Here is a 21,717-nt window from a genome sequence, read left to right on the forward strand (position 1 = left end):
ACAGAGCGAGACTCCATCTCAAAAAAAAAAAAAAAAAAAATCAAAGAAAAGACGATTAGAGAAGCTAGAAGTAAAAATGGAATATAACATTTCATTATATAAAATCACTGTGTTGTATTCATTAGGAATGAATGGTAGATACAAGTTCTCCAAACTCCAATGGTTTTTGAAGCTACTTTGATGTCCTGATTAGGTTAACTGGATGCAAAATTACCCAAATAAATTCCTACGCTGCACTAAGTAAAAGTGCTGAATTTGAAATAAAAAATGAAAAAATAAACCTCCCAACATGAAAACCGACCTCCTCACCCTTACACTTTTACATGTTAACCTTGCATCCTCAAAGGTTCTCATTCCCGATTTTAAAGTAACAAAAAAACAAGCTCAATATCATTACTTTTCTAGACAGGGTCTGGCTCTGTTGCCCAAGCTGAGTGCAGTGGTGCAATCACAGCTCACCGCACCCTTTACTGGGGTCAAGCAATCCTGTAGGCTGGAGCTACAGGCGCACCACCACACCTAGTTAATTTTTTATAATTGTTGTAGAGATGGAGTCTTGCTATGTTGCCCAGGTTGGTCTGAAACTTCTGGACTCAAGCGATCCTCCTGCCTTGGCCTCCCAAAGTGCTGGGATTGCAGGCGTGAGCCCCCATGCCCACACTTAGGCTCAATATTCTTTAAAAAAAAAAAAAAAAAAAAAAAAAAAGCACAATATAGTTCTTCTTTATCAAACAAAGGCAATTCAGAGATACAATCAAGTCATTCGTACATTATTTGGAACCAGAGGCTTCTAAAACACAAACAAAATCCCCTTCAGATAATAGTAAAGGAACTAAATAGGAAATTCATGTCTTCTCTTGCCTGCCTGCCTATGAATGAGCTAAAAACACTCTGGTAACATCAATGAAGAGACAAATCACCAATTCACTCTCCTATCTAAATAGAGATCTCAAAGATCGCAAGGTTTAAACACACAGTTAAAACCATTTCTGTCTAGCTTTGGAACTATATGCTCAGTGACAAGGAAATGGAAAATGAGCAGTATCAGGAGCTGAAATGGCAAACCAAGCATCCATCTCCCCAAAATGCAAAGAGTACGTGGGACCTTCAACCCCTTCCTTTTCCTACAGGCATCTTCATGACCTACCAATGTTCAAAATCTCCCCAAATTATGTGAACCACATCACTGACTGGATATGCAACTTCAAAGGGATGTAGTCAGCAGAAAGACCCTCTGTAGACAGAAGATTTCAACTTGGTCTCACAAAAGCCATTTTGATGTTTTATTCCCCTCCCCTTAATTGTCTCCATTTAGAAGTAGATTCTGGACAGAAAGAAGGTTCTTAAACCTGACACAGACTTTGGGGAAAATCAAATAGAAGAGGGAGTAAAATAAAGAGTCAGGAGTTAGAGAAAAAAATATCTACCCCCATTTCCACTGGACCAAAATATACGCTCAATCCAAATGGTTTTACAGTTAGTACAAGACTGACTAGGAAAACAGGAGGCTAATTAGCATGATTTTCAGTACAGTATCACCATTCGTGTGTATAGACAGGTTATCTACATAGTCAAATATAACAACATTGTTGATCCGTCCTCCCTAAATCTACCTTTACACGTATTTATGAAAAAGCAAGAGTAAGTACAGCCCTCAAAAAATGTTCAAATCATTTTACTATTGATCTAACATATGCTGTCAGTCATACTATTAGGAAAGAACTTGTAGGTTTTAGACTCTGCCATTAAATTTCCCTCTTTTAAAAGGTTAAATAGTTCCTTCCAGATAAAAATAGCCATGCTTAATTTCTTTTAAAGCACAGCCTTCCTATATTGTATCTTGGAGGCAATGACTAGCAGCTGAAATCCAAACGATGGAACAGTATAAAAACAGCAGGTTCTTGTGTAGATCTTTCTTATAGTAACTTCTGCAGCCAATTCAACCATTTGTTAGAGGGAAACAGTAACAGGAGGAGCAGGAGGGACTGAAAAGTTACAGGCATGTATTTCAAGAGGAGAGCCATCACCCCTCCAGCCTTCCTCTCTCCCCTCAGTTGCAAAGGCAATAATACTCCACAAATGAGGCCATGTGGGAGCAATATAAAAATACAGCAATAAGGCCGGGCGCGGTGGCTCATGCCTGTAATCCCAGCACTTTGGGAAGCCGAGGCGGTGGATCACCTGAGGTCAGAAGTTCGAGACCAGCGTGGCCAATATGGAGAAACTCCGTCTCTACTAAAAATATAAAAACTAACAATACAAATGGGGATGCACATTTGTAATCCCAGCTACTCAGGAGGCTGAGACAGGAGAATCACTTGAACCTGGAAGCAAAGGTTGCAGTGAGCTGAGACCACACCACTGTACTCCAGGTTGGGCAAGAGAACAAGACTCTGTCTCAAAAAAGAAGAAAATACAGCAATAAGACCCAATAAAAATATTCTAAGATTCAAAGAGAATCAGGTAAAAACCCATGTAAAGCACATTAGAAATAAGGAATTAACTTCCACTTAACAGGATCTGTTGAGGATTTTTTAAAAACTCAAACATTAGAGAAGCAGCATGAAGCAACTATCACATTCCTCACACTCAAGATGCTGAGAGAAAGGGTGAGGATTGAGTTTATGTTGCAAAGAACTAAAACGGAGAAAACATCTAGACGCTCAGTTCAGCATCCAGACTTTGTTGGTATCCACAAAGGATAATATATTGTTTTTGAGACAAGGAATCACTCTGTCACCTAGGCTGGAATGCAGTGGTGTGATCATGACTCACTACAGCCTTGACCTCCTGGCTGCAAGTGATCCTCCCACCTCAGCCTCCTGTAGCTGGGACTACAGATGCACACCACCAAACCCAGATAATTTTTTCATTTTTTGTAGGAATGGGGTCTCGCTATATTGCCAAGGCTTGTCTCAAACTCCTGACCTCAAATGATCTTCTCATCTGATCTCCCATAGCACTGGGATTACAGGAGTGAGCCACCATGCCCAGCCCATAGATGATATTTTTTTAACAAAAGCAGAAAACAACCAATATTATGAATGGATTTGTTTTAATGGCTCCTCCACAAAAACAAATAGGTGATATGACCTGCTGAGTACTGGGAAAGAAAGTGAGGGGCTAAAATAGAAGAAATGTAAGATTAGAAATAGAAGACCAGTGAGGAATAAGGGCAATTCTGAGGAACTTGTTCTCAAAGTAAAACCTTCTAACAATATTAAGTCCCTCTGACGGAACTAGTCCTGAAGTCAGAGGTGGGAAAGAACACCATTTCTCCTACATATGGGGACAAGGAAAAACGGATTGTTTTCAACCCAGAAGATGATTCTGCTTCTATTCAGATGATTGGCACGTTGGTCTGGATCTAAAGGTAAAGTATCAACAAAGAAAAATGGGTAATGAAGGATTCGTAAATCAAACGGGGAATCAGGAGGTAATATGTTGGAAGAAAGAAGACTTGGCAAAGGGAAAGTATAGGAAAGGGATTGAAGCAGAATAAAAATGAACTCCAGGAGAGGAGGTCGGTTAACCACCACCAAAGTGCCCTTAGTTCAGAGGTTAAGTTTGTACCCCTTCTTCTCACTGGTGGGTAACCCACAAGGACAACACTGCCGTCCCCCCCAGCCGCCACCCCCGCCAGCCCCGCCAGCCTGCACATGACCTGACTGTCCTCCTAGGCATCATCCACCAAGGGCAACTGCCAATCCATCCCCCATCCACCAGCAGGAGCACTCATGAACAATCGACATCTCCCCTGGAAGGAACAGACATCCAGAATTTGGCCAGGCACCCTCAAACCTGTCCATCTCATTAACCTCATAGACAAACTGAAGTAGGTACAAAAGAATAAAGCCAACAGAGTCTAATGCTGCACATGCCAATGCTCTGTCACCACGCGGTTGCTATAAATCCCTCTAAGAATCCTGCTGGCATGTCCACTTGAAAATCGCAGAGGGGTCAAACTGTCATTCCAGACCCAGAGAAGCCACAGAACTGGCAAAAATGAGGCCAAAGTGGGTTCTTTTTTTCTCATTGAGACAAATGCAGTAAGATCATCTCACATTTCATGGGAAAGTAAAAATGATCACAGTGATAGAAAAGGACTGAATGAAGTAACAGCTCAATAACAACCTCAAATGTGTAAGACACAAAGCATCTTAGAAACTACAATTAAGACATTTACATAAAGAGCATTTATTTCTTCTTTACCTAGATACAAGCTTGATTATCTCTTTTAAAAATAAATGCAGAGGAGGAAGAATCTGCTGGATACAAACAGGATGAAGGAAAGGATATTTCAAACCCGTCAAAGACACACAGCAGACCAGGGTGTTTATCACTGGAGAAAACTACTGCATATTCCTCAGTAGGGAATGGGTTAATGGATGAATTACGTAATTACATCGTGCTGAGTCAGTAGAAACTCCGTATCTAGCAGACGTATTTGAAAACAGAACAGGCCGAGCAGGGTGGCTCATGCTTGTAATCCCAGCACTTTGGGAGGTCAAGGCAGGCGGATCACCTGAGGCCAGGAGTTCGAAACTAGCCTGGCCATCTCTACTAAAAAATATAAAAATTAGCTGGGCACAGTGGCAGATGCCTGTAATCCCAGCTACTAGGGAGGATGAGGCAGGAGAATCACTTGAACCCAGGAGGCAGAGGTTGCAGTGAGCTGAAACTGCACCACTGCACTCCAGCCAGGGTGACAAGAATGAGACTCTGTCTGAAAGAAAAAAAAAACAAACAAAAAAACCCCCAAAAAACAGAACAGTGTGTTTTTAAATTTTTCATTAAAAATAGCTTGTAACTTAATAGATCTTGGCACATAAGGGGTCAGCTTCATATCTAGACATTTTATTAGGGAAATTTTTATCCTCTAAATGTCAGATGAAGCAATCTTTTGAAAAGCTCATTGTGGGTCCAGGATTCACAGAAATGGGAATGGAGCTAGCTACAAGGTTGAAAACAACAGGAAGAGAGAGATGAAGACAGGCGGTTCACAACTTGAAAATACTTTCTAAAAAGAGGCCTTCCCCTCCCCACAGCAAGGCTCATCTACAACCTGCTGTGAAACACCAGTAAGGATGGTGAGAACAAGGGAGGCTTTCTCAGACAGTGCTCTGCCGGCCAGGCACGGTGGCTCACGCCTGTAATCCCAGCATTTTGGGAGGCCGAGGCGGGTGGATCACCTGAGGTCAGGAGTTCAAGACCAGCCTGGCTAACATGGTGAAACTCCACTACTAAAAATACAAAAAATTAGCCGGGTGTGGTGGCAGGCGCCTTGTAATCCCAGCTACTCAGGCGGCTGAGGCAGGAGAATCACTTGAATCCGGAAGGCGGAGGTTGTGGTGAGCCGAGATCGCGCCATTGACCTCCAGCCTGGGCAACAACAGTTAACTCCACCTCAAAAAAAAAAAAAAAGAAAAGAAAAGAAAAGAAAAAAGAAAAAGAAAAGAAAGGGCTCCGCAACCTCATATGACCTCTCGGGGGTGGACTCTGCATGGCGAAAACACAAGCCCCATTCACATTATTAGCAAGTGAGAGAGGCTGACTTTTCACATGGAACACCACACTCCTTTACAAACTCTCATTTTAGAAAAGTAACCAACAAAAGGTGTATGATGTTTGAGAGGTTTGGGAATTGTGTGGGATTTTTTTCAGGGGAAGCAGGGGAAGACCTTATGGGTGGTCATTATAAAAGTATAGTCAGTATAGACACTTTTCTATTAAAATTACAGGCAGATTTTCTCTCCCGATTATTCAAGTGCATTAGCAAATGTAAAAAAAATCTGAACTTGGATCAGATAAGAGCAATCAGAGTACGGAATGCATCTGCTCTTTGCCAAAGCCGTATTTCATTACTTTTCAGAATTAGCTGGCAATGTCTCCACAATATTTACTGAAGTGCAAACCAAATGTTTTCATCTGGACAAAAATCAAACTGTGGTATGTTACAACCACAACAGAGATCATTTTAATCCAAAAGCTTGCTTTCTCCAATTTAGGCTGTGGTTTCTATAAAATTGGATTCTTCTCTATGAATCATGTACACAGACAAGCCCTCCTGCCCATTATCTTCCCGCCCTCGACCAGTTCTTGATCTTAAGCAGCCAAACATCACTTGGCTATATTTTGGAAAGACCCTAAAGGGATTCCCTGTGCACTATCATTTAGCTGGAGAGTCAAATTCTACTGCTTGACCCAATTACCATGGGGCTGGCCCACTGAGTTTGTGTTTTATCTTCGGGATACATAAACAGAATGAAAAGTAATCAACCCTACTATCAAATTAAGAAACAAAACTTCAAAGTGAGCTGGCAGGGACTTGGGCAATGGATAGAAGATGAAAGAAGTCACAAAAGAAAGCAGTTGCACCCCAATACCCTAGTTCAGCAATCTATGTATGTATGTATGTATGTATGTATGTACCAAGCACTATACAAGGCACCAGAGACTCAAACAGGGCAGATGTCTACGTTCAGCTCATACGTTCATGCATGTACAACATGTAAACACAAACTTCCCTAAAAGACTTCGGGACAAACGTAACATGTCCAGTGGCAATCTCTGCCTATTCCTGGTTTGACTTTACAACTTATTAGGGAAGAATTTCCCAACTGGCATTCATTTGCCTACCAGATACTCCATGTGCTCTTATTTTCTATAAGGTGACTTGCATTCATGTCTTAAATAATTTATCTCCATTGTATCAAGACAAAATTACTATCAATTGTCCTAAAGGAAAGGTAATGGTTAAAATTAAAATGAATGTAAAACGTTCACTTAATGTCCTTTCTGGCATGAAGCGGGGTTTGTGTAGCAGAGACAGGGAAGCAGCCCTCAATACCATGAGCAAAACACAAAGGGAATCCCTATTCCTTCCTGAATAAGGAGGTGCCTATCCAATCATGCACATCTTGGGAAGGTACTTCTTTTTAAATAGGTATGTCCAAAAAATAAAAAAGGATACCAACCACTGAAAGGACTCTACATGGGATCCATAACTCCAGGATGAGGCTAAGGCTCTGGAAATGGCTTACTTGCCATGAGACTCGAGGTTACTCAACTGTACACAGAGCATAATGTATTCAATCAAAATATTTTTATGGTCTCAAACACAGGCAAAAGCAAGCTGAGCGACTCACAGTAAGGTGATATCATTTTACTCATAGGTATAAAATCATACTGTCATTCTTTCCATAGGTGACAGCAAATCTTCTTTCCCAAATGGGAAAGTAAGTAGACTGGTTGGTGACCACGCTCCGGGAGATAGGGGGTGAAAATGCAAAATGAACTCAATGGTTAGAATAAGCTGAACCTTCCGTCTTCGTTAAGGAACAAGGAGGGATGACGCAATGACCTCCTGGATGCATGGCCAATCTTTCCTTCAGCAACCCTCCCTCCTCCTCTTCCTGGATTTCAGCGCTCAAGAACTACCCCAATTAAGCACCCAGGTGTGCCTATCTAATCCCACATATAGGAAATTCCCGACATTAGGGTAGTATTCTATCTGCATGAGCAATTAACATGTGGGACTTCACAAGGAGAATACAATGGGTATCATACCACCTTCCCTCCCAATCTCCTACTCCCACGCTGATCTAGCATCTATGTCACTGAAAACTGTAACATTCCCCTTACAACCTTTCCTATGTTGTGAGTCTGCACTGGCAATTCAAAACACATTCAAATACACATCCAGTCAAATGCCACAAGGTCTATCCACGGTTCTCTTCATCTCACTGAATACACAAATCATACCACATAGCAGCAGCCATGATGGTGGCTCAAGCCATCACAGTATTATCTCAAGTTGAGAAGAAGAAACCAGTAGGAAAGTGAACATTCTGGCCGGGTGCAGTGGGAGTGGCTCACGCCTGTAATCCTAGCACTTTGGGAGGCCAAGGTGGGTGGATCCCCTGAGGTCAGGAGTTCAAGACCAGTCTGGTCAACATGGTGAAACCCCGTCTCTACTAAAAATACAAAAATTAGCTGGCTGTGGTGGGGCACACCTGTAGTCCCAACTACTCAGGAGGCTGAGGCAGGAAAATAGCTTGAACGTGGGAGGTGGAGGTTGCAGCGAGCGGAGATCACGCCACCGCACTCCAGCCTGGGTGACAGAGCGAGACTCCATCTCAAAAAACAAAACAAAAACCACCACCACCACCAACAACAAAAATGAGCATTCTAACTTACAGCCACTATAGACAAAAGTCTTTGTGCGAATCATGTGAGACCCTCCTCAGTTCCCAATACAGAAGCCGAATACTAAACTTCCCTGTGGGACACAGATCCCAGGGACTTTAGTGCTATCAATGAAACCCCTGCAGTCAGCAAGGTGCTTGGCCAACAAAACAGCACTGCCATACTTAAAGTCTTATTTCCATGTTCTCTAAGTGATTTCAGAAAGACTCAAGGACTCTCTAGAAAGTAAGGAGAAGGCTAGATATGACTCTGAGAAGTACTGAATCTGTGCCAGTACTCACTGGCAGGAAAAAGAGAGCCTGGTTTATCTTCAGGGAGGGCACAGCATGGCCAGAGGCCAGCTGGCCTGTAGCAGGGAGAATCCTCACAGCAAAATGACCTACGGTCCTATTAATAACATCTGATCAAGGTCACAGGGCCAATAAAAGGGACCCATCCTTCCCCTCCTCAGACCTCAAAACTTCCAAGGTTTCAGATTTCTTCATTATTAACTGAAAAACTATCCCAACAAACAAACAGGTAGCTCAGCAGAACTGAGCTAAGTAACTGACTCTAGGAGAAAACCAAGTATATGCAGAATGTAAGGCCACTGAAAGCCCCTAGGCAGTGATGACACCATTCTCAAACATACACTTTCACTATTGCTGTTCTCAAAAACTAAGATGCAACACCTCCCAGAGACCCTCAAAAAAAGTTGTGTACCACTGGAGACAGTGTGCTTTCCTCCCCAAAGAGTTTACATAATGTAAAGTATTCCCATTTTGCTCAAGGAAGCTCATTATTAGCACCATAGTGTTCCTTGCAATTGGGGGATTACTTAATTGCTTTCTGGCAGGTTAATCCCCTTTCATTCTGTGACCTCCAAATCACCCCAGGCTTTTGCGTTTGCCCTACTTAGAATTCCTAGTCCTCAATACTCAAGGCTAGGACTACATCAAAACATGTGTTCCTTGCCAACGAGGCCAGCAACGCTCTCTAGAAAAAACACCACAGGTGGACTGTCTCTTCTATTACCTACGGTCTACTCAGCTGATCTTTTAGACAGTTCCACCTGAATCCAAAATCTAACTCTCTTCCTCTCCACTACCTCTGCCTCAATTCACTGGAAAAGTGGAAAATAAATGTACAGTTGGACCTCTGTATCAGAGGCTTCTGCACCCGTGGAATCAACCCACTGTAGATCGAAAACATTCAGGTAAAAAAGGAGACGGTTGCATCTGTGCTGAACACATACAGACCCATTTTTTCCTTGTAATTATTCTCTAAACAATATTGTGAAACAAATTTACATAGCATTTACATTGTATTAGGTATTATAAGTAATCCAGAGATTATTTAAAGTATACAGGAGGATGTGCATACATGCAAATACCATGTACCATGTTACACAATGGACTTGAGTATCCATGAATTTTGGTATCAAAAGGAGGTCCATAAATCAGTCCCCAGAGTTGTCAAAGGATGACTATATGTGGATGACTGCCTGAAGTATTAATTCTGGGCTAGTTCATACCCATTAGCTTTAGTTCACTTCTGCAGCAACTGTGTGCTGTAGACTCTAGAATATCCATTTCGCAGATGAGGAAGCTCAGGCTGAGAAATATTTAAATCATCTGCCCCAAGACTTGCCAGCCTTCGGCCAATGCTCCTAGGAAGACCTCCCTGCAGCCTCAATCGATTTTCTGCAGAGCTGCCAGTAACATCTTTCTAACCTTGTAGGTGTATAATGATGTCACCCCTGACTTGAAGAACCCAAGGGGCACTCCAGTAACTACCCCAGGGCATGCAGAATCTGAGGCTTATCCTAACTTTCTTGCTTTAACTCCAGGCCCTCCAACATCAATGCATGCCTTGGCAGGTGCTTCTACAGAACCCCTTCCCAGCACTATCCTCTTTCTGCAAAGGTTCCTAATGCACTGTAACTCAAGACCTGCAGCAAATGTCACCCATTCCTTTGCAGCCATCCCAGAGCCTCTCCCTTCCCACTTTTATTGGTACACATCTCTACCCCAGCATTTTCACGCATTTATTGTTATATCCTCAATTTTACCCACCACCGATACTGCTTTCCTGGGCCTAATCTGTTTTCTAGGTGTCTAGCATACAAAAAGAGTTTAATAAAGGTTTGCTGAATTCATTAGCAATTGAATGACAGCTGATCACTAAAGATTCTGTAAGACAGAAGAAACAAAAGGCAGGCAGTTCCAAAACAAGACAGCATTGCTTCACAACGGCTGACAGTAAGGATATTTACGAGGAATTCCCCATAATAACGCTCTTCAATGTGCCGAGCTGTGAGTGACGCTCAACTGTGAAGCCCACGGTCATAGAAATGAACTGTGTATGTAGGTTTGCATGCTTCAGGAGTCCCCTTTGGGAATCCCCTTGTTTGCAGTGCCCCGTAAAGAGGAAAATGTAAATAAGAGAATCATTTAACCTGCCAGTGCTCTGCTACATTAAGCTCTTTTTAATCTGTTAATAATCATAGTCAGAACAAAGAGGAGACGACAGAACTCATTAAGAATAACGAGAGTGGTGACAGGGAATACGGCGATGGTACGAATCACTGCATGCAGTAAGTGCAAAACCCTCTTCCCCGCGTGTGCCAGTGAAAGATACTAATTATGCCTCTGGCAAAAGACATGTGGACCCCTTCAAAGCAGCTATTTAAAGATAAATACACTGCGGGCAAATACTTCGGGCCGGCTGCACTATTCATCCCACCCTCCTTTCCTTTAGAAATGTTAGGTCACAATATTAAATAGGAAATGAAAGAGCCTTGCAGACTTAGCTGGTAGTGTCTTAAAACAAATTTGTTTTAGATTTCTAAAGCTTTTAACCTCAGAATGACTAGCTGGGTGTTTACATATCTATACTAATCCCAGTATTAATGGCATAGGGTTTTTTCTCCCCATCTCAAAGATTTCTCACTGACATTAACAGATTACAAACAAGGTTTAAAGAACTCCATTCGCTGTCTTTCCCTTGGCCTCACAATTTATTCTCTTCCAAATTCCCAAGAATTGTCAAGAATATTAAAGGTAATAATTGAGGACTGGAGACAAAAAAAAAAAAAAAAAAAGACCTGGATCCTTAGCAACAAACATCACTTCCAGGTGTTTGATTTGGCTCCTTCATTATTTCTGCAGCCAGACTTTCTTCCCTATACATAATGAGCATATTAAAGACTGCCTTCTTTACCCCTCACAGTGCCCGCTTGTCACCCAAGGGTGATGGGCTGAATGAGCTCTTTATGGTGAACACTAGAGGCTTGGGGATGTGACAAGTTATGTTTGCTTTGGAATCAGCACCAAAAAAGAACAGAATTAGAATGCAGGTGTAAGAAGGTTAATCGCATTCCCAACTGTCAACTTTGCCTGAAAGGGCTTCAACAAGGTGAAGATTTAACTAAGGATATGCGTCATCAGCACTGGATATCAAAAAGGCGAAATATCTCTAAGTGTGCATCAGGAATTAGATAGATTATGAGACATTCGCCAAATGGAACATAAGCTATTAAAATGAAATGACAGGCATTTTTGTGACAGTGTTAAGTAGGAAATCCAGACTGCAAAAAACGAAAGTATATTGCAGTATCATTTCAGGAAAAATATGTATTATATACGCACACCGAATGCTCAGTAAGATACTCACAAACAAGGTAATTAACAGCAGTCATCTCTGGGAGATGGTGGAGATGCTATTTTGAATGTATTCTTTTGCCTACTTCTTTACCTTTCTTCTGCCAATATTCCCAAGATGAACAGGAACTACTTTTATGATTGTAAAAAAAAAAAAAAAAAAAAAAAAAAAAAAAAAAAAAACTTAACATCCTGTTTTTCTTAAATTAAAATGGAAATAGAAGTATTAAAGTACCACAACAACAGGGATCACTATGTAACCTTTGTACACACTGAAATACAGGTTTTAATTAGCTCAAGAAACTACCTATTAAAAGATGCTATCTAAGGCCACCAAATCCATCAGATTTTCAGGGTCATGAAGCTATAATAAGCATCATCTGTCATTTGGAGCTTGTAGAGTCAGATCAGGTAAACACACTTATCCTCTTGGGGGAAAAAAAAGGCATTTTAAAGCTGAGATGACTCATTTTTAATACCTCAGATCTAAAAAAAAGTATGAGAAATAGCAAAACAGTACAATATTGTATGTATACCAACAGAAAAACAAATAACAAAGCCTATTTTTATTGCTTAGCTCATACATGAATTTCATTTCCAAGGTTCAGAGCATTCTTAAAAATTGGTTTTAAACATCTCCTAGGCTTTAATTATTTAAACCTTTTTTGTATTTGACATCTAAAAGAAGTAAATTTTATCTATGAAAATATGATTCTCTTCTGTCTGGAATCCTGAAACTTCAAAGCCAGGTACTTACTTGGTGACGTTTTCTCTAGATGGCATTTATGTGAACAATAAATAAGCATGCCTCTGCAACTAAGAGACTCTGAGTTTCCCAGAACCTCAGAAAACATGTTATAAGATAGTGCACACACAAGTACACGTAGCACAAATACACATACTCCTCTCTATACAGAATCACTGAGACATTCCCTGATGGGTTTCTCTCCTTCTCTACCTTTGGGAACTAAATACAACAGTCACAACTGTTCCATAGTAAAGACTTGCATAACTAACTTCCATAATCAACAGAGCAATCTTTAGACCTCCTAATGAAACGGGATTGGTGGATTGGTGGAGGCAGAAACTATTAATTCACGATTTACTAAGCAAAATGCCGAGAGCAATTCTAGACATCAAAATTCCTTTCTCAAAAGTAGCCAAACTAGTTAAGTCATAGTTACTCTTTAAAAAACCTGGCTTTGGCCAGGCGCGGCGGCTCACGCCTGTAATCCCAGCACTTTGGAAGGCCAAGGCGGTCGGATCGCCTGAGGTCTGGAGTTTGGGACCAGCCTGACTAACATAGTGAAATCCCGTCTCTACTAAAAATACAAAAATTAGCCGGGCATAGTGGCGGGCACCTGTAATCCCAGCTACTTGGGAGGCTGAGGCAGGAGAATCACTTGAACTTAGGAGGCGGAGGTTGCTGTGAGCCAAGATCACGCTACTGCACTCCAGCCTGGGCGACAGAGTAAGACTCTGTCTCAAAAAACACACCTGGCAATTGTGTTTAAAAGCCAATTATGTTTAAAAGCCATGCATATTTAGTAAAGGATACCAAATTATGGTTAGACAGAAGGAGTAAGTTCTAGTGTTCTATACCACCATAGGATGTCTACAGTTAGCAATATCTAGAAGGAGGATGTGGAATGTTCCCAACACCAACAAATTATAAATGTTTGAGACGAGGGATACGCTGATTACCCTGATCTGATCACTTATATGTATCACAAAATCATGTGACCCATAAATATGTACAATTATGTCATTTAAAAAAAATTTTTTGAAGCCATGCAAGACCAAAGTCACAAAGAGTCCCATATCACCATTTTGTTTTTGTTTTTGTTTTTGTTTTTTTTTTTTTTGAGACAGAGTGCCGCTTATTGCTGAGGCGGCAGTGCTGAGGCACAGTCATGTCTCACGGCAGCCTCAAACTCCAGGTGTCAAGGATTCTCCCGTGTCAGCCTCCACGTAGATGGGCTACAGGTGGCACAACCAAGCCCGGCTAGATCCACCTGAATCACCTTGCTGCTGATGGCGCTGTGGAGCCTTCAAAGACTCCTTTAGGGCAAATACATCCTTCTGAGTACACAGCCCACTCATTCTCCACTCCTGATCGTCACACCACACTCTACCAGTCTCACAGCCTAGTGGCCAGCCCAGCACAAGAGTCTGTCATATGTAGTCCTCACAGCTTCCCTTCCATCTTCATACTCAACATCCAGGATCAGGAGAATCTTTCAGCCAAAATCTATGTAAAAAGTAACAGAGATGTCTGGGCATGGTGGCTCATGCCTGTCATCCCAGCACTTCGGGAGGCTGAGATGGCAGGAGAATTGCATGAGCCCAGGACTTCAAGACCAGCCTGGGAAACACAGCAAGACCCCTTCTCTACCAAAAAAAAAAAAAAAAAAAAAAAAAAAAACAAAAAAACAACTAAAAGTAAAAATAGAAAAAATTGCTCAGTGTGGTTGCATGCGCCTGTAGGTCTAGCTATTAGAGAGGTTGAGGCAGAAGGATGGCTTGAGCCCAGAAGGTTGAGGCTGCTTAGAGCCATGACTGTGCCACTGAACTCCAGAAGTGAACAACCTCTCATCATCTTATTTTGATATGAGACAAGAGCCTGTGTCTCCAAAAACAAACCAAAAAGTTAACGGAGATCAACTGGTGGGAATCCCACCTACTTCATCTCCCTGTTTTCAAGGCTCAATGACCGACAAGGGCTACAAAATTTCTAACAAGTACGTAATAACTCTCCTTTCTTATGTATTAAGAATCACCAGCAACTATCATCATATCCTACGTCAAAAATTCCCCCAAACAATTCAGTCCCAAAGCCAATTGGTAAGGCAGGGCAACTGGGCAAAGGGAGGGAGTGAGGAGCAACCACATGGGGTGTCAGGGCTGAGTTTCCCATCGTGGGGGCAGCAGAGATGGGAGGTGGGTTACACTGAAAAGACACGGCAAATAAGTATATTAAGGATTACAGGAGCCAAGGTCCTCGGGGATGAATGCACATGAACCCCTTGGTGTTAAACTGAAACTGGAAGTATGGCTGCTAACTCACAGATTTTAATAAACACAGAACTCCGGATAGACCCCTGTAAACACACAACCTCAGTCTACTAAGAACACCTGGGAGAAATGACATTCCCATAGTTCCCAGCATCCCTTGTGCCCAGATCTTGGCTCCTGAACAGTACTTGTCCCTACAAGAAAGCAGGGCTCCTTGGAGACATGTCCATTTCCAGGGCTGAGGGCGGGAAAGTACACCATGAGCCTGGAACATTTTGTTGTGCCAGGAGCAAGGCTGGAAGGATGACAGGGACACATCAAAAGGAATAAAAAGCCAGTCTGAAGAGGGTCCACGGATGAGACGGTGATCTGGGACAACCTGAACATCAGAATACATAATAGGAGTAACAGATCATAACCCTTTGCATAAAATAGGAAGCCCATACATATACAATTACGATAAAGATGATGAGAAGTATGTACTAGTTTCAAAGAATATCCTCTCTTAACACTTATACATTGCAAAGGCTGAGATGGGTGGGTAACTTTGCTCCTGACAGGCCCACCACAGTCAAATGATCAGCATGAACAAAGTGTGGAAAGGGAAGGACTGAACTGTGTATCCCTACAGAGGACCCAACAATGAGGAGGAGGAATCACTTCCCTTGTGGCATTCCTGCCAAAAACACAAACCAGAATGTCATCATGAGGAAACACCAGGCAACCAAATCAAGGGACACTCTAAAAAATAATTTACCTGTAATTTTCAAGTGTTGAGGTCAAAGACAAAACAATGATGAACTCTTCCAGATTAAGCAGACTACACACAATTAATGGCACTGCCTAATTCTGAACTAGGTCGTTTTGCTCTAAACTCAGACATTACAAAGCACCTTCAGAACAAATGTGAAACAGAGGTTTGAGGAACTCATGGGGGCCATGTATCACTGTGAACTTCCTAACTTTGACAGTTATAGGAAAATGTACTTACCTGAAGGAAAGACACACTAATGTATCGAGTGAGGGATGATGGGTGGCAACTTTTTAAGGTACTTAAAATCTGTCTGTAATAATAAATTATCAAAATATTAATCAAATAAAAGTGACCCTGAACCCTGAGGCCTTCCCACAGATGTCCAATAGCAAAGGCCCTCTCCTTCTGTTCATTTTCTCTCAAGTAACCACATCCAAGGAACTCTCTGCGTTCAGGACTTCCTATATTTTCTATCATTCCTCCAGAAAAGGCTCCTTATTCTCTCAATCTTCTGTGTTCTTTTGTCACAGCTATTAGAAAACTTAGTAACAAGGAAACTGCAACAAACACTTCAAATAACTCCCAAATCCACCTGGACTCTGTTAACTGGTTCAAGTTGAAACGTGGACCAGTATTTGCACAGTCAATTAGACTCTGAAAGTACTAGTATTGTTTCCTTAACATAATACAGGGCTGAGAGAACCATAAGCCCCTCATCACCACGGCTTACTGACAGGCCTTCGGAAGCACATAGAAAGGGGCCTTCATATCCCCAAAGTACTCTATCAAAAAAAATTGCCTTACAAAACAATGTGTGCAAGGCGGTGGTGTGGTGGAGAGAAATCAAATTAGAAGTCAAAGTTAGAAACTGCATAATTGCGTATCGAGAAGCCAGGAAGTGGGGTGTAAGAGTCATATTAAAAAGGAAATAAAACTTAACAGATGTTTAAAAGGCCACACCCAGCACTCTCAAAGGGATTTCTCACTTTCAATTCCCCCTCAACCCAGGTTGGGGGACAGAAAAATGAACATGGCAGAGAGTAGAGCTCAAGTCTATTCCACGTATACCTCAGGCTTACATGTAGATTCCATGTAGACCTCGTCTGATCATTGCAAAGTCTTACCTCGAAGGCAGAGAAAGGTAAGAAAATCTTCTGTCTTAGGCTTCCTTTTAGAGAGGTCTGATATCTGAGTAGCTGGAGGGGGTAGCAATGGCTCCACTATCTTTACTGGAGTTGTGCTGGGACTATTCGGCTGAGATTGAGCAAACTTCCTTTGTGCTTGCAGCCTGGGCCTGTAAAAGCAAAAGAAAATTAAAAATAAATTAAGCAGAGACTGGAGGATATAGGCCTACGTGCAGCAATAAAATCATGATACATAAGGAGAAAAAAGATCCTATTTCAAGCAAACTCTTTCTAATTAAGGTTCTATATCTCTCACACTCTCACAAACCACGGGACTCCTTTCAAGCGCAATAAATTTGGTTAAACGATTGTGTTTCGTACACTGATATACAACGTGTGTCATGGACATGTGTATACATGTGTGTAGAAGTACATGCCTATGTACACACCGTTTCCCTGAGCATTTAAAAACTACACACGGTATTTGACGTCATCAGCTTAATGGTATTCATTTATTTCAACTGACAGTAAGCAGGAAACCCTGTATCATCCTGCTGCGTTTATACAGCACCCTATAGTTTCACCTAAAGGGGTCACGAATCCATCCCCACCTCTCTTCTGTGTCGTCACATCCAGGTCACCTTCGCCTATTTAGCCATCAGTGTCCCTGTTGCCACTTCCAAATTCAGCCATGAAAAGTTCACTACAACAATTCAAGTTGGTACTGCAGAAAACGGTATGTATCTATGCCCCCTCCAATCCCAAATTCTGGGTTACCCTCTGCCAACAAGGTCAAATTACAACTTTTTTTTTTTTTTTTTAAGGCAGAGTCTCGCACTGTCGCCCAGGCTGGAGTGCAGTGGTGCAATTTTGGCTCACTGCAACCTCCACCTCCCAGGTTCAAGCGATTACCCTGCCTCAGTCTCCCAAGTAGCTGGGATTACAGGCGCCCGCCACCACACCCAGCTAATTTTTTTGTATTTTTAGTAGAGACGGGGTTTCATCATGTTGGCCAGGCTGCTCTTGAACTCCTGACCTTGTGATTCGCCTGCCTCGGCCTCCTAAAGTGCTGGGATTACAGGTGTGAGCCACACTCAGCCAAATTGCAACTATTTAGGTAGAGATTGAAACAAAAAATAGCCTTCATCTACCCTTCAGGCTTCTTTCCCATTACAATCCTATGCTAACTCCCTAACTTACCCATTTGGTATCTACAGAGTACATTTCAATTCCTTTCACCTGAAAATCTTAGGTAGAAATTCCTTTCTATCAAAATGAATCCTAATGGATCCTGGAACTGAATTTTGTTTGTTTGTGATGGAGTCTTTCTCTGTTGCCACCTTAGCTCACTGCAACCTCCACCTCCCAGGTTCAAGTGGTTCTCCTCCCTCAGCCTCCTGAGTAGCTGGGATTACAGGCATGCGCCACTACGCCCAGCTAATTTTGGTATTTTTTTGTAGAGGTGGGGTTTCACCATGTTGGCCAGGCTGCTCTTGAACTCCTGACCTCAGGTGATCCACCCATCTTGACCTTCCAAAGCACTGGGATTACACACGTGAGCCACCACACCCAGCCCGGTTTGTTCTTTTTTAACACAATAGCCAATAAGAAATTTCCTTGTCTCTCCATCAATAAATACAATAACGTATTTTTGCTTTATGATCAACTTAATATTTATCATCAATTGCCTAATAGTCACTCTTCCTCTAATTGTAAAGGTCTCCACTCATGGAATAGTAAGCACTCGCAAGGATGAGAACTTGGGTCCTAGTTTAAACTGTTCATCTAGACCTGCTTATAGAGATACTTGAAAAACATTATTTGAGGGCAGGGAAAAAAACAAAAGAACGAAGAATCACAGTACAGGGATCAAAATAGACCCGATCAGAAGCCCAAACACTACGTAGGATGGATAATGCAACCCCACTCAAAACAATTAACTAATAAAACTAAAGTGCCAGGGGCAGGGGTTCACCCCTGTAATCCCAGCACTTTGGGAGGCCGACGTGGGTGGATCATCTGAGGTCAGGAGTTCGAGACCAGCGTGGCCAACATGGTGAAACCCCGTCTCTACTAAAAATACAAAAATTAGCCTGGTGTGGTGACATGCTCCTGCAATCCCAGCTACTTCGGAGGCTGAGGCAGGAGAATCACTGGAACTCGGGAGGCGAAGATTCCAATGAGTTGAGATCGAGTCACTGCACTCCAGCCTGGGCGACAAGAGCGAAACTCTGTCTCAAAAATAATAACGAATAAAAAAACTAAATAAGTAAAAGAGGGCAGATGTATTCCCTTGAAGACATTGTTGGGAGTGGGTTATATAGAATAGTAAGCATGCATACTAAACTGCTGATGCTCAAAATGCCGTAACATTAAAAAAAAAAAAAATCACAATATTTAACAAATTCCTACAGCAAAATACACACACACACACACACACACACACACACACGACTGCCTACTTCGTCAAAACTAATACCTTTAAATTTAACCTCATAAATCCTCCACACTCCCCAAATATAAAGTACCACAATATTATGAAGAATTTCTAATCTCATTTTAACCTTAAATTCCCTTGTATGTCCTAAGCAGTGTTTACTCTTGCCTCCCCATGACCATCAAAAACACTACTGTCTAATAATATTCCTAATACAAACTGACAATCCATCAAAAAGGACAAAGTGTGACTCCCAACTACTTACTGGGTAATCTAGGGTCCTTAAAAAAAAAAAAAAAAAAAAAAATCTACAAACAATGTAGGTCATTACAGACCACTTTTTTTTTTAAACCTTTTTATTGAAACAGGGTCTCACTCTGTCACCCAGGCTGGAGTGCAGTGACGCTATCATAGCTCACTACAGCCTTAAACTCCTGGGCTCAAGAGATCTTCCCACCTCAGCCTTGCAAAATGCTGGGTCTACAGGTACGTGCCACTGCACTCAGCTGTTTTTGGCTTGTTGTTGTTGCTCGGTTTTTTTTTTTTTATAGAGACAGGGTCTCCCCACATGGTGCCCGGGCTGGTTTTGAACTCCTGGCCTCAAGCCTATCTCCTGCCTTGGCCTCCCGAAGTGTTGGGATTACATGCATGAGCCATGACGCCTGGCCCAAAAAGCACTTTAGAACCCAGGAATAACTGATATGAAACAGTCATATTAACAAGGTAACAGGAGGAAGTGAATCAAGTTTAACAAAAATGCCCTAGTGTTGTTTTAAAAAAAAAAAAGGGGGATGGTGGGATCAGGCAATGCCACTATCTCTATGTGATGGGGAACAGAGCTTTTTTGCAACCAACTGCCTACCTGTATAGAAGACATGACAGACCAGAAGCCCAGAGGCGGGACCTTCACATGGGACAATGAAGTGGGGGGCGGTTAGGGTGAGGGGGATTTTCAGACAATCAGAGAGCCTCATCTGTCACAGATGAGGAGCAGTTTCTGCTTGGTTGTTTTTCCCCCTTTAAATTTTCTATCTGTTACAAATGACTTTTTTTTTTTTTAATTACATAAGAAAATAGAACAAAGGGACAAAAGGCAATTTAAAAAGACAAAATACAAGCAAATTTATTGGGACTCAACAGACACAAAATCACTCCATCAAACTTTCTCAAGGCTGGCTCTCAATTTCCGCATCAATTCCCAGGCAGCTGGTGATGGCCAGGTCTCGAGGAGGGAAGGCTACTGAGCCCTTGGTCCACACTCCAACCAGCTGCCAGGTGGACTGACACAACACAACCGCCCTCCTTTTCCAGTGAGGCTTTCGTTCCCACCAACCTCCCAGACTGTTTTAAAACAAAGGAAATGTTGTGCCGTATTTAGAAAAATTGCTGGTTTTCATTCTACTGAAAAGTGTTTTTAATTGGCAATTACAAATATATACTTCTTCATTTGAATGGACGCAATTCGCACTCTGAGTATTGCAGGAATTTTATAGAAATATTGCCTGCATGTGAACAGGATGTTAAGTGTTTACAGCTTTTTGAGAAGTCAGGGAAAACAAACGCTACACACGATGAGAAGATTGTGCAGCGACAATGAGAAACAAACAAGTAAACACAGACTAAGCACAGACAACGGAGTGAGACACTGTGAGATATTTTACAATTTCAGGACCTCAAAGATAAACTGCTGCCCACCAATGCTGAAATAAAAGATAAACTGCTGCCCACCAATGCTGAAATAAAAGGTGCTTGGTGCCTGGTGACTTTCCCAGGGAGGCTATGAAAAATAAGGCAATAAGAGATTAAAAAGTGGCAGCAAAATAAATTACCCCTTAGAGGAAGAAGCCAAGCTCCCAAGTGATTAAACAGTTGTGAGACCCAGATGAAGCCAGGAACTAAAGAACAAGACAAACCAATATCTTTTATAAAGAGGCTAGAAGAACCTGTATTGTCTACAAAGGGCAGGTCTGCGGTGTGGCTTTTCAACCTACAGAGTCCCGCAGGGATTACGAAGGTGTTGACCCTGCTTTTCCTGGCCCCACACAACCAAAGGAATGGTACAGCCAAATCCTGAGTAAGCACTCCAAACAGCACAGACAGGCTTCAGGGACTGGGGTTTCCTTCTAGAATGCTGGATATAGGAAAATGGAAGAAAGTGATTCGGACGTGCTGAAAACCTACAATATTTGCACCTAGAGGTGCTGATGGAAGCAGCAGCAGAACCCTGGGGTAAAGAAGGAAGTCACCTGGCAAGCATGAGGAGCAAGGTGGTGCAGCTTCTGGGGCCTCACCCTCCAGGGGAGGCGGCATACCCGCCCACCACACCATTTACTTCCTCACTCCCTGCCATCAGCTGACTGGCATTTTCAACAGAACACCACCTGTCATTCCATTATTACAGCAAAAATGAAAAGAACTGGGATAAAAGAGGTTCAGAATCATTGTGGGGTTGGGGTGAAGAGAGCACGGGGTTCCTGGGGTTGAATAAGTAAAAACACAAATGTTTGAGAGAAAAATAAAATGTGTGCCCTCCCAAGC

At 42.1% G+C, this 21,717-nt stretch overlaps 1 protein-coding gene across 4 annotated transcripts in view; it reads right to left on the minus strand.

Annotated features, from left to right (window-relative positions):
- The window catches only part of LOC105482474 (jumonji and AT-rich interaction domain containing 2), a 280,037-nt gene that overhangs the window by 57,100 nt on the left and 201,220 nt on the right, over window positions 1-21,717 (minus strand). For all 4 annotated transcript variants that reach the window (XM_011742588.3, XM_011742592.3, XM_071097587.1 and 1 more), the window contains one exon: window positions 16,743-16,912. In XM_011742588.3, the coding sequence (XP_011740890.2) occupies window positions 16,743-16,912 (170 nt within the window). The remainder of the gene's footprint in view (window positions 1-16,742; window positions 16,913-21,717) is intronic.

Source organism: Macaca nemestrina, chromosome 5, assembly GCF_043159975.1.
Source record: "Macaca nemestrina isolate mMacNem1 chromosome 5, mMacNem.hap1, whole genome shotgun sequence".
NCBI classification, from domain to species: Eukaryota; Metazoa; Chordata; class Mammalia; order Primates; family Cercopithecidae; genus Macaca; species Macaca nemestrina.